Here is a 14,708-nt window from a genome sequence, read left to right as displayed (position 1 = left end):
TGTTCCTACAAATTAAAACTGCAGCCACGTGCATGGTACTTCCCTGATAAATTACTATTCTTTATTCACAACATTCTCTTGCCTCATGTTTTAGGCCACTTGTAGAATACAATCTGCTTGCCTATTCACAATATATATCTGTTTCTCATATTCTCAATTTCTGTTGGTTAAGAACCTCAGTGATTGGCAAACCACTGTTGATTTACAGTGCCAGTTATCTGTCAATTTGTTGTGTAGATAAAAATGGCAAAATAGAAAGGTTTTCTTTGAATAAAAGAAATTACTTAGATTTGCTGTTATTTTGCCTATTATATTTAACCTGATATTTTCTTTGTTGCTATAATGAGGATGGTGTGACCACTGAAAATAAATAATAAAAATACCATTATGTATCCTCATTGGGTGATTGGTACAAACAAAAACTACTGTGAAGTTTATAAAGAAAACAACCATTCCCAGAAGTGTTTTGGGAATCTCGCAGTTAATTCTTTGAACTCAAATAATTGTTTTCAGCTTATTAAGACTGGAAAAGATGAAAAAGCTTTAAATACAAAAACCCATGTTACTATCGCATAAGAGCTAAAGGGAATCGACTAATTAACATTCTCTTGTTTTTTTTCCTATAAAAATTTAAAACCATTTTTATCATGGGTTTGTATGCTGCTGCTGGATTTAGTGGCTCCGCAGCTGACCCACAAAGCATCCAGTGCCAGTTTAGGGTATCTTCATGATGCCAAACACATCAAAGCTGCCCAATTAAGAATGTTCCAGTTGAAGTGGAGTCCTGTAATGATGTTCTCACATTGTACACATGCACAATAAAAAGGGTCTCTGGATTCCCATTTACCCTCCTACAAGCCGACAGAGTGTGGCACCAGGAAAGTAATGTAACTGGGTGGAAGGATAGTGGATGTGTACAGTAGTTGGTATAGGGTCGGCATGGTGCTGATTGGCACTGCTTATAACTGGCGCGTTGGTGTTAGCGTGATTTGCCCACTATAAGCGTTGGATGGTAAAACCATCATAGGTTGTAGAAATGAAACCGTATTCAGAAACCACCGCTGCCGTTCGCTCTGCAGCACTGGCGGCTTCGCTCTCTTATTGTGATTTGTGCGAAATAAGTAAATACAGTTTCTTTTGTTTAATTTGTTTTGCCACTGAAATGTCAGGGTACTTTAGAGGATTTCAAATGCTATCCATCAGCAATGAAGCTTACTGAATTGCCTGAAATAGCCGGCGCGGTTAATATGTTGTAAGTGGTACCTTTGTAATTGATTTCTATGGTGATGGAAAATGGTTATCGTTAATTTCCTGGTAAGGACAGTTGCCTGCCATAATCGTGGACAGTATAAGTGGTGGGAACTGTACTGTAAAAATGCCTTTGCCTTTTAAACTGCTTTTTATATTAATTACCCTAGTGTTTTTTCACTAAGGATTAGCCAGACCTCCACCAGTTGAAGGATCAGAGGTACCAGGACCAGACCTGTACTGGCCAGTCACACCACTCCAGTCTGAAAAGCTGCCTTCCAGAGCTTAATACTTACAAACTAAATCCTGACAGAGAATTTAAAGTGGAAGTATAATAATGTCTTCGGTGTTACACACTGAAGTAGAATAACCCTACATTAATAAGCTTGTTATCATATTGTTTTATCATGTTTTTAAAAAAGAGATTGGTTGAATTTTATGCTCATTGTTCGGACTGGAAGTCTGCATTAAGCACTACCATGTAAATAGAGGTTCTATTTTCTTTTCCTCAATAATATGCCCAATAGTTTTATCTACTGCACCAATGTGAAATTTCCCACTCCAACCACCGTGATGGTATTTTTGAGTGAAATCTCCAATTTATGCTAAATTATAAGCAATTATGAGCTGTGCAGTAGTGGAACCAAGTTCCGATTACCCAAACTCATTTCCTTCAGGAGCTGGTTGGGAGCCTTCATCCAGCTTTTCAGATGCCAAAGAATATGCTATGCAATTCCAGAATTTTTTTTTCTTGGGGACAAAGTTTATTTGGGGAATAGTTCTCTGTAAACAACTTATCTGCTCATTTTTTTTATTATTGTACAGTTACTGTTCTTCTCAAGAAACTTAGAAATTAGAGGTGCTGTGAGAAAACTGGAAAAGGACATAGCAGCAGATGCACAACATTGATGCACAGCATCCTGGAATTGATTTTCATCTCTGATGAACTTCGGGCAGCTGACGGGCGGGGCATCTGCTCTGTCCGCCCAATGCGTCAATGGGAGCCGCGATCTATTTTTATGATCAGGCCTCATTTAAATACAGACGGTGAGCTGCCAGTGCTAATTGTGCTGCTTGTAGGGAGCTCGCTGTTTGGGAATGTGGAAAATACGACAGGGCAGAGACTGAAGTGGGCCTGCAACAACACCTTAAAGGGGAGAGCAGAAAAGATTGGGGGAAGGGGGGGGGGTCAACAGAGCAGCAGCTTAGTGGCAAGGAAAAATGTATAGGGCACACCAAGGAGCAAGGAATTGAACTTAAGGGAGAATTAAAAAGACTTAAGAGTCTCAAAATAATGAATCAAAAAGTAATTGCCAGACCTGCTTCCAGCTTTACTCGAGTGCATGATCCCTTTCAGTAGCACTGGAAATAGCCGCTTTCCAACCTGTGACTGTCCGTGGTCTGTGGGCTGGTTGAGGAAACAGCAGTGATGGTGCTGATTGACACAAAGATGGTGTCTGTATCCTGACAACGTCATAGATCCCTCATGCTAATATATTAATTAGGCCCTATTGGTTTTGGGCAGGAGTGTTGGTTGCCTAAATTGAGGCCCACCCATTGTAATGGGCAGACCTCAGGCAGGAAGTCAACAATTTTATTTTGTGATTTTCATCCCCTGCCACCCTGGTCACGCTGAAAAACAGGCAGTAGGGAGATGAAAATCGGCCCCTCTGTTTTTAACCTTATCCTTTGCCTCCCATGACTAAGATGCTTGAACATTCTGGGCTGGTTTCCTCCATGGACAACATCAATGCTTTTCCTTAGGTTTTGAGAGATGCACGCAACAAGTTGGCACCTCTCCTTTTTCCCCCCACTCTTTACTTTCCCTTTTCTACATGCAAGACAGAATGCTCTATCACTGCAATTCCTTTCACAAGATAATTACAAATAAGGAAGGTCACTGGGCCTGTCTTAATTCATCCATCCAGAAATATCCTACTGTCCCCCCATTGTAGCATCCAATTGTTTCTTAACTAGTTCCAGGATTTTGGTTTCCATTACTTTATCTGGTGGTCTATTCCACATGTTGATCACTCTTTGTGTGAAGAATAATTTACTGAAATCAGTCCTAAAATTATCTTTTACTAGTTTGAACTTGCATCCCTTAGTTCTACTCCCACAGTTTAATCTAAAGTACTATTCTGGGCTAACTTTTCATATACCCTTAACAATCTTCTATACCTGTATACGATCAACCCTCAGCTGCTCCTTTCTGGGCTGAAAAGCTCAAGTTTCTCCAGGCTTTCCTCATTACTTAGAGCCCTGAACCTAGGGATGTCATCAAGTGCCTGGCTAAGCATCAGCAACATCACTTGCCAATTACTGTGATTATAATAACTAACGGGAACTAAATTCTTGAATTTGGCTTTGTTTTTTTGGCTAGGCACAATTAAGCTCATTTGAATGGAGTAAATGTGGAGCTCCTGCCAGCAAATTAATGGTAGTGAAAATACATGGGCATTGTTGGCTCACCTTCTCACTATCCTGTAAAGGTCCTCTCTTCCTGAGTGGCAGTAAAGAAAAATGTGTGCAGCATATTGGTGCATAAATAGGTGGTCACTTTAAATTGGGAACAATTAAAAGCACGAAGAAGGATGAGGCTTCTGTTGGAGCAAGTGGGGTGACTGGGCTCTGAACCAGATTTATATTAACCGCTGTAGCTGGTAGGAGCTCCACATTTACTCCATTCAAATAAGCTAAATTGTGCCTAGCCAAAAAACAAAGCCAAATACATGAATTTAGTTCCCGTCAGTTATCATAATCACGGTAATAGGCAAGTGATGTTGCTGTAGCAATGCTGGTGTTTTTATTTTTGGCTCTGGTCAGGGAATCCACTTTGTGTTCATAGTTTATTTATCCTGAGGAGGAAAGACTAAGAGAGAGAACATAGTTTGAATGTTTGAGACTGTTCAAACTCCAGCCTTTAGGGAGATCAATATTCTAGCAGTCCCCATGGTTTATTACTTTCTAATGGTAACCCATTCAGTTAATAAATGTAAGATTTTTAGAACTACAGTCTACTCCTTTTTAATTTGAAGTTGCCTGATTCAAATTATCTGTTTGAATTTTTGAACAAAATAATGCTGTTTTAATTATGTTGCTTAATTTAAATTGCTAAATAATTTGAATCTTTTTGTATGAAAAATGACTTTGAATTAACAAGAGTTGATTGCAGTATTTATGTCCAACTTTTTGTAAGTGTATTTTTAATATGTTTTATTTCAAAATGTTTTACTTTTGTGCTTAGAAATATATATGGTGCCTTCATTTTCAAATCCGTATCTAAATTCTAAGTAGCTGATTAAAGGCACAGTGTGGTATACAAGACTGGGTTCATCCTTAACATGAGGTCTAGAAGCTGCTCTCTAATTATGATTGCTATGACAGTTGTAGTTTAACTTAAAAAAAATTGGGAGGAAAACTTGTTAACCTTTGTATTTATCAATAAAGTAATGAATGTATTCATAGAAACATAGAAAGTAGGAGCATGACTAGGCCATTCGGCCCTTCGAGCCTGCTCCGCCATTCAGTATGATCGTGGCTGATCCTTTATCTCAATACCATATTCCCGCTCTCTCCCCATACCCCTTAATGCCTTTTGTGTCTAGAAATCTATCTAGCACCTTCTTCAATATATTCAGTGACTTGGCCTCCACAGCCTTCTGTGCTAGAGAATTCCACAGGTTCACCACCCTCTGAGTGAAGAAATTTCTCCTTACCTCAGTCCTAAATGTCCTACCCCATATCCTGAGACTGTGACCCCTCGTACTGGATCCCCAGCCAGGGGAAACATCTTCCCTGCATCCAGTCTGTCTAGCCCTGTCAGAATTTTATATGTTTCAATGAGATCCCCTCTCATTCTTCTAAACTCGAGTGAATACAGGCCGAGTCGACCCAATCTCTCCTCATGTGACAGTCCTGCCATCCCAGGGATCAGTCTGGTGAACCTTCGCTGCACTCACTCTATGGCAAGTATATCCTCTCTTAGGTAAGGAGACCAGAACTGCATACAATACTCTAGGTGTAGTCTCACCAAGGCCCTGTATAACTGCAGTAAGACATCCTTGCTCCTGTACTCAAATCCTCTTGCAATGAAGGCCAACATACCATTTGCCTTCCTAGCTGCTTGCTGCACCTGAATGTTTGCTTTCAGTGACTGGTGTACAAGGACACCCAGGTCCCTTTGTACATCAACATTCCCCAATCTATCACCATTTAAATAATACTTTGCCTTTCTGTTTTTCCTTCCGAAGTGGATAACTTCACATTTATCCACATTATATGCATCTGCCATGTATTTGCCCACTCACTCAACTTGTCTATATTGCCTTGAAGCCTCTTTGCATCCTCCTCCCAACTCATGATCCCACCTAGTTTTGTGTCGTCAGCAAACTTGGAAATATTACATTTGGTTCCCTCATCCAAATCATTGATATAGATATAGTGAATAGCTGGGGCCCAAGCACTGATCCCTGCAGTACCCCACTAGTCACCGCCTGCCACCCCAAAAAAGACCCATTTATTCCTACTCTCTGTTTCCTGTCTGTTAACCAATTTTCAATCCATGCCAGTATATTACCACCAATCCCATGTGCTTTAATTTTGCACACTCACCTCTTATGTGGGACTTTATCAAAGGCCTTCTGAAAATCCAAATAAACCACATCCACTTATCTATTCTACCAGTTACATCCTCAAAAAACTCCAGTAGGTTTGTCAAACATGATTTCCCTTTCATAAATCCATGTTGACTTTGTCTAATCCCATTGATATTTTCTAAGTGTCCTGTTATCACATCCTTTATAATAGACTCTAGCATTTTCCCTACTACTAATGTTAGGCTAACCGGTCTGTAGTTCCCTGTTTTCTCTCCCTCCTTTTTTAAATAGTGGGGTTATATTTTCCACCCTCCAATCTGCAGGAACTGTTCCATAATCTATAGAATTTTGGAAGATGACAACTAATGCATCCACTATTTCCATGGCTACCTCTTTTAGTACTCTGGGATGCAGATTATCAGGTCCTGGGGATTTATTGGCTTTAAATCCCATTAATTTCTCCAGCACTTTTTTTTACGAATACTAATGTCCTTTAATTGCTCCATCTCACTAGTCCTTTGGTTCCCTAGCATTTCTGGGAAGTTATTTGTGTCATCTTCCGTGAAGACAGAACCAAAGTATTTGTTTAATTGCTCTGCCATTTCCCTGTTCCCCTGCCATTCCACCACCCCCCCCCCCCATATTCTTACGCAATGTGGCTTTTTATTTCCACTCATGACCCTGACACGACTTTCTCCTCATCCTCAACACTCGTGAATTGTCTATCAATTCCAACGGTGAAAGTAAAGCCTGTATTACAGAGGGAAGTGCTTATTATCATAAATATTAATTATTTGAGCATTTTCTTTTTGTGTTTTTCACATGGAGTACGTTGGGGTTAGGGCAAGAAGTTACCAAACTCATCACAACCATGACGGTTGAGAGTTGGCTTCACCTGATTATAAATGCAGCTCTGATTTTAATTGGCTCCTAATACCTCAACTAAAAAACCACAGTAAATTAAAATAAGTGTTCCAAAATGCTTACCGTGAATGCACGTGGGACCTGCATACGGCCGGAAACAATCGCACTTATAGCTCGTCCACAGATCCACACACTTCCCATTACTGTTACATGGGTTCTGGTGGCACCAGTTTGTCTTCTCACAGCCAAGTGTCAAACTCCATGCCATATTTTCTGAAATTGTTTGTGGCAATATAGGTCTGTTATCAATTTCCAAGTCCTCCAAGCAACCAGTAAAATTATCCTGACTTGAAAGGTACATTCCTGGGTAGCCACCAATGTGCGTTGTCCTGAATGAATCCAGTGAAGAAGGGATAGCCGTACTAATAGGCTTTGAGACTGAGCAAGTGTAATTTGGACAACTAGGATGTGATAAATTCACCAGGAAGTTTTTCCCCAGAAGAACTGTTAACTGATGCCACTGACCATCATTAACTTGTTGAGTGAATGAAATGCTAATTATCTGACCATTTATCACAGCTATGGACATTAACTGGCCACTATAAAGTTGAATATGTATGTATTCATTGGGTAGATCTCCTCGATAGATTAATAGCACATTTGGTATGGTTGTCCTAAAGCGCAGACTGATGCTAACTGGTTCATCACCTGCACCTCTTCTGTTCTGATTACTATCTGGCATTTGTACACTCACATAGCCACTGAATAAGGAGAAAGTTGTTGATGTTGAACAAGTAGCATCATAAAAACCAGGAGGACATCTGCAGATGTAACTGTGAATGTCATCCACCAAGTTTGGGATACACGTTGCTCCATTGTGACAGCTGTTCTTAAGACAGCCAGCCAGTTGAATTGAACAGTTCTTTCCTCCCCACGTGACACCATCTTCATCCATTGGAGGGCAATGGCAAGTGTAGTCTGCAATAGCATCTTCACAGGTGCCTCCATTTTCACAAGGACTGTTCTCACATTCATTGATATCAATTTCACAAATCACTCCTGAGAGAAAAAAAAAATTAAAACAGCATACTTGTAGTTTCAAAACAATATAACATGCATTCCTGTTTTTTTAATATTCTGAATATGACTAAATTATGAATTTGTAAAATGTGCCTGCCTTAGCACTGTGAGATTCATCATCACAATTCCATTTTGAAGTGCATTGTGCTTGTTGATTGTTTCTTTCCTTGATCAAGAATAGAATAATAACAGCTACCTAGTCAAACAGAACTGTTCCATTGTGATTTAGACAAATATGTTTTGAACTCTTTTATTTAAAGGACCCCTAAATCCTTCTGCTCCTCTATCCCATTTAGACTCTTATTTTCCAAGGAGTATGTGGCCTCCTTATTATTCCCACCAAAATGTACCACCTCACACTTATCTATATTGAAACTCATTTGCCAATTACACGCCCATTCTGCAAGTTTATTAATGTCCTTTTACATTTTGACACATTCTTCCTTTGTATTAACTACATCCTCTCCCCAATTTGGCATCATCTGCAAATTTTGAAATTGTACTTCCGATTCCTGTGTCCAAATCGTTGATGTAAATGGTGAACAACAGTGGTCCCAGCACTGATCCTTGTAGAACACCACTTCCCACCTTTTGCCAGTTTGAGTAACTACCTATAACCCCTACTGTCTGTTTTCTGTTTTGTAGCCTGCTTGCTATCCATTCTGCTACATGTTATGACCTTAGTCATGAGTCTACTATGTGGTACCTTATCGAAGGCCTTTGGAAAATCCAAATATATTGCATCTACTGCATTGCCCTGTCTACACTTTCTGTTACTTCTTCAAAGAATTCAATAAGGTTGGTCAAGCATGACCTTCCTTTTTCAAATCCGTGCTGACTATTCTTTATTGTATTTTTGGTTTCTAGATGTTTCTCTATTACATCTTTGAGTATGGATTCCATTATCTTTCCTACCACTGACATTAAGCTAATCGGTCTATAGTTCCCTGGACTTGTTCTAGCTCCCTTTTTAAATATAGGAATCACATTAGCTGTCCGCCAGTCCTCCACTGCCTTTTCTAATGAATTTTTATATATATGTAATAGTGCCTCTGCCATCTCTTCCCTAACTTCTTTTCGTATGCATGGATGCAATCCATCTAGACCTGGGGTTTTATCCTCTCTAAGTTTGATTAGTTTATCAATTATCTTTCCCCCCCCCTTTCTATCTTAAATGCCTTTACATCTTTTTTGATCTCCTCTTCTAATGTCATGTCCATCATATTAGTCTCCCTGGTAAATACTGAAGCAAAGTAATTATTTAATATTTCTGCCATTTCGCAGTCATTGCCTGTGAGTTTTTAAATGTGTCCCTTAGTGGTTCTATCCTTATCCTGGTTTTCTTTTGTTATTTATGTGCCTGTAGAATACTTTAATTTTTTTTGGCATTCCTTGATAATTTAATTTCATGGTTCCTTATTGCCTTCCTAACTTTTTTTGACTTTTCTAACCTTTTCATTATCCCTTTTGTCATCCTCTTCTTTGTTGTCTACGTACATAGTGTATGCCTTTTTCTTTAGTTTCAATTTTTCCCTTATTTCTTTATTCATTCAAGGTGTCTCATTACTGGCTAGTTTGTTCTTGCTTTTTAGGGGGATATATTTCTCCTGGACTCTATTGAGCACCATTTTAAATGTTTCTCATTGCTGTTCTATTTCTTTGTTTGTCAGTAATTTTTTCCAGTTTATTTTTCCCAGTTCCATTCTCATCCCCTCAAAATCAGCTTTTTTCCCAATTTATTACTTTGGTCTTTGTCTTACTTACGTCCTTCTTAATCTTTATCTTAAACCTTATTATGTTGTGATCACTATTGCCTACATGTTCCCCTTACTTCTCTTATCTGTTCTGGTTCATTTCCCATTACTAGATCCAGCAGTTCTTCCTCTCTTGTTGGGCTTTTTACATACTGGGTGAGAAATGAGTCCTGCACACATTGTAAAAACTCCATTCCCTGTACCCCTTTACCTACCTCTTCTTGCCAGTTTATTTGGGGATAGTTAAAATCTCCCATGATGATTATTCTATGCCCTTTACTCATTTCACATATTTGCTTACATATTTCTCTACCTCCTTTCCACTATTAGGTGATCTGTAGTATACCACTATTAGCGTGATCGATCCCTTATTTTTATTTCAATCCATATGGATTTTGTTCTATCCTTCTGTTAGTTATGTCCCTTTTTTCTACTGCCAATATGTTAACCCTAATTAGTACAGCTACTCCACCCCCTTCCTTCCCTATCCTTTCTGATTAAGTTATAACCTGCAATATTTAGTTGCCAGGTTTGTTCTTTATGTAGCCATGTTTCAATTATCCCTACTACATCTGGTTCCTCGCTTCAGATTATTGCCTCCAGTCCCCCGTCTTATTTTGGACGCTGTGTACATTGTTGTACAGGCAGTTTAAATCGTCTTTAGTAGTTGTTCCTTCTACTCTTACACTTTTACCTTTGTCATTTTTCTTATTTATCACTCCCACTGTGTTTATTTCAGTTACTTTATTGTTTCCCAGACCTGGAGTATTTATGGTTTCTACAACACTGGCCTGGACTTTACTCTGGTCCCTTTTTCTTATTACTAATATTTTTGCCTGAACCCTCTCTCTCCCCCCCCCCCCCCCCCACCCAACCTTTTATTGGTTTAAAATCTCATTAACAACCCTATTTAGCCTTTCCACTAGGTCCTTGGTCCCAGCCTGGTTCAGTTGCAGCCCATCCCAATGGTACAGTTCCTTCCCTTCCCAGTACTGGTGCCAATGTCCCATGAAATAGAACCCCTCTTTCCCACACCAATCCTTCAGCAACATGTTTACTTTCCTGATCTGTTTGTCCCTATGCCAGTTCGCACGTGGCTGAGGTAATAATCCTGTGATTACTATCCCGGAGGTCCTGCTTTTCAGTTTAGTTCCTAACTCCTAATACTCCCTTAGCAGGACCTCCTCCCAATTCTTTCCGATGTCATTGGTTCCAACATGGATCACAATTGCTGGACCCTCCCCCTCCCTTTCCAGATTCTTTTCCAGCCATTTCGGGATGTCTCTTACTATGGCACCTGGTAGGCAACACACCCTTCGGGACTCTCGATCCTGACTGCAAAGAATCGTATCTATCCCTCTAATTATCGAATCTACTGGAACTACCATCTTTCTACCCTGCACCTCCTCCCCCTGTACAGCCTCTTGCTTCAGGGTGCCTTGGTCAGCATTCTTGCTGTGCTTCTTACAGACTTTTTCCTTATCCTCACAGGCATCAAGTGCATTTGTACTGCAATCCCGACACATAACCTGCACTGCCATTTCTAGTTTTTATTTGTTTATTTACTTAGTCTAGTTATTTTATTTATTAAATTATTTTTCTTTTGAATAGTTTTATTTTTATTTACACTTCAAAAAATTTTATGCACAACTCTCCCTCCACTGGAATAGGAATTATGGATAGATTTTTAAGACCACAATTTATAGTAAACAAAAATATCAGCAATCAGAACATAGGGAGAGATTCAGTACAAAATTATTGTCTGGAGACATTATATGATTTCTCTCACAATCCTCTGATATTGTATATGTCAAGAGATCTACAGTCTATCAAAAGAAAATCTTAGTTGTTTCCGGTTGGCTTGTTACCCTATGTTCTCAAACTGTTTTTTGAACTATGTTTCTAATATGGAAATCCCCTGATGGGGACATAGCCACTTGTGGAATTGCTTCAGCCTGTAAAATGCAACGACTAAAATCTGTCCATTGGGCCAATATTTCTGCATGTAAGTACAAGTTGCTTTAACAGAAAAATACCAGCCCTGCCCTCATTTTGATATTTCTATATTAATCACATTTTAACTTTCAGTAACTTATTTTAAATTGCAGGGTGTTTTCCTGCAACTAGTTGTGTTTTTCTAATGATTATTTTTGTCTAGCTCCATGTTTTACATCATTGTTTTTCTTCAGTGGATCACTTTTTTTTGTGATGAGCTTCCCAGTCAGGTCTGTTTTAATTCCACCAGGTAACATTTGCTTTTTGTTTAACCCCAGTGGCCAATCTCAGCAATTACACCCTATAGGTCCTAGCACTTCCTGTTTGAAACCTTTTAATCTGGTTTCCACCCAGCACAGAAACTGCTCTTGTACAAGTCACCATTCTCTGTTACAGTGACTGCAGTCTATTCTTGCTCCTCATAGCTGGATGTGGCTTTTGACATTGTTGACCATTGTATCCTCCTCCAAAGTCTCTCCTTGACAGTCCAGCTTTGTAGCACTGCTCTCTCCTGGTTTCATTCATACTCGTCCCAACAAGAACACTGCATATCTCTCATGGTATCTCCTCCTATCCCTGCATGGTTACTGCTGAAGTATACCAGGCCTCCGTCTTTGGTCTCTCCTCAATATTATCTGTTTACTACCCCTTGGTGACATCATCTGGAAGCACAGGATCAGGTCATAAATGTATGCTGATAATACATAGTAACCATTCCACTTCCTCTTATCATTCCAAGGTTATTGCATGATTCTCCAACTGACTGTCCAACATTTAAGTGTTTACTAAGTCAAAATTTGATAAGCAAGACTGAACTCATCCTTTTTGACTCCTATGAGTCTCTGCCCTTAACTCCATCAATTTTTCTGACTGCAACTTCAGGCTAAGTCTGGAGGTGAAAGACATGGGGATGCTACTTGATCCCATGCTGAGTTTCCATCTCTATATCTGCTCCATCACCAGGACCACTGTCGTCCAACATTGTGTGTCTTCGCCCAAGCTCTCCTGCTGCCTGAGATTCGAATCAATGTCTTTGTTACCTCAAGGCTTGATGTTTCTATTGGCCTCTCCACTTTAATCCTACACGAACTGCAAATCATTCAGAATGTTGCTGGCTGTATCCTTGCCTGCTCAAAGCTCTGTATCCTTACTAGGCCCCATTGGCTCTTTGTGCCTCTATGAATCAATTTCAAGATCCTTACCTTTACCTCCAAATGCCTTGCACCACTCTATCTCAGTGACCTTCTTCAACCCTGCTTATAACCTTTGCTCCTCTGACATTGACCTGCTCACCATTCCTTGTCCTTTTCAGTCCACTCTTTCAGCTGTTGCCCTCTGTAACTGCCTTTTTTTGATCTCTCTCCTACTCAGATCTTTGCCTATCTAATTTTTATTGAACCAGGAATCTTATCTATACCATTTAACAATAGAGTAAATTAATTGACGATGCACTCCCGGAGCAGAGCCTTGCTTAACGAGAGCACAGATCACAGACAGGTTACTTAAGAATAACAGCTGATTCTGTGACCCACAATCCTGTTGAGGCTCCATGCCAGGAGCACAGTATCATGTATAGCTCTGTAAGGACACTTGAATGATGATAACACAGATGTGGGGGACTCAGTTAAGAGAGAAAAAACAAGGAAAAAAGCCCAAAGTTAGATTTGTTGGTTTGGTTCAGAAAGTTGTGTAACTGTGTACAAAGTAATAGTACATTTTCAAATTTCCATATAATTTTTATTTAATTCTAAAGAAGTATTAGCAGGATTTTCAATGGTAATAGTGCAGAATGTGAAAAGTAGACACTATGCACAGAAATATAATATAAAAGTAACTGTTGTTAAACAGCCTATTGTGTGAGGAAGAGAATAGCAAAAGTAAACGTTGGTCCTTTAGAGACTGGGACAGGAGAAAGGAAGTGGCAGAGATGTTAAACACATATTTTGTATCTGTCTTCAGATTTACAATTTATATTAATGACTTAGATGAAGGGACCGAGTATAATGTATCCAAGTTTGCTGACGATACAAAGCTAGGTGGGAAAGTAAGCTGTGAGGAGGACACAAAGAGTATGCAAAGGGAATAGACAGGTTAAGTGAGTGGGCAAGAAGGTGGCAGTTGGAGTATAATGTGGCACTTTTGTATCTGAGTCCGAAGGTTGTGAGTTCAAGCCCTGTTGGACTGACAATTCAGTGCAGTATTGAGCATGATATGAAGCATTTTTTTTACACAGTCAAAACATTACACACTTGCAATTTGAAAAAAATTGTGTTATCCAATGGAACCCACCAGAACCTGGTATTACAGCCATCAGATGGCCCTTTAGAGGGGAACAGTTCTGTTTGTAGAACAAACATAACAGCATTCAGATGATTCCTTTTATTCAGAAATTAATGCACATCAATAAACACCCCATGCATCTCTTTCATTCATACTGTAGAAAACTCTACATTAACATTTCTTTTGTTAGGTCAGTTTTGTGCTGGTGACTTGTACCCCCAGGGATTTGAATGATTGCCTGTGATTGATTTACTTACTGTCAAAAAAAGTAAAAGGAAACCTTCACCCTATTCATCTGAGCTATGTTTAAAACAAGGTCCTTAACTTCCTTTATGGCTCAGTGGATAAGTACACACTGTTACTGAACTGTTCCAAGTGGAAAGGTCCCAGGTTCAGTCCCTTGCTGTTTGCTCAGTTTGCTGATCTCAGGTGGCACTTTCGTGGGGGTACTCTACTTGGGGTGACAAGAGTTTAATTTTCTTGGGCTAAAGAGGCAAAAAGTCGAACACAGTTGCTGTTTGCTATCTAATGACCCCTGCTGCAAAGTATGTGAGTGTGGATGTCAGGTGAGGACATAGATGACCTTGGCTCTGATGTCCATCCCTCTCCATCTTAATAACAGACTGGCTGCTTGTACTATCTAGTCTAGCACATGATGAAAGACCATTTGGACGGAGGGCAGAGGGCAGCCAGTATCCCAGTATGAGACTGTAGAGAAGAGAAAATTGGGATAGCATAAGGTGGCAGGTCCTAGAAGCGAAAGGACACTGAGCCCAGATTTCATTGCACTTGTGACTACGTGGGGCTCTTTGTGTAATTTGTATATCCTCCATTCCCTCCCCCAAAATATGGTTCTTGCAGAGCCCTTTCTGATTCCCTCCTTCCTAAG

At 39.7% G+C, this 14,708-nt stretch overlaps 1 protein-coding gene across 1 annotated transcript in view; it reads right to left on the bottom strand.

Annotated features, from left to right (window-relative positions):
- The window catches only part of LOC137300549 (protein crumbs homolog 1-like), a 126,452-nt gene that overhangs the window by 25,250 nt on the left and 86,494 nt on the right, over positions 1-14,708 (bottom strand). Inside the window, exon 7 of the mRNA XM_067969685.1 lies at positions 6,834-7,769. Coding sequence (XP_067825786.1) covers positions 6,834-7,769 — 936 coding nt within the window. The remainder of the gene's footprint in view (positions 1-6,833; positions 7,770-14,708) is intronic.

This window comes from Heptranchias perlo, chromosome 31 (genome assembly GCF_035084215.1).
Source record: "Heptranchias perlo isolate sHepPer1 chromosome 31, sHepPer1.hap1, whole genome shotgun sequence".
Classification (NCBI taxonomy): domain Eukaryota; kingdom Metazoa; phylum Chordata; class Chondrichthyes; order Hexanchiformes; family Hexanchidae; genus Heptranchias; species Heptranchias perlo.
The sequence above is the reverse complement of the archived record's forward strand: the minus strand, read 5'-3'. Positions and strand labels throughout refer to the sequence as shown.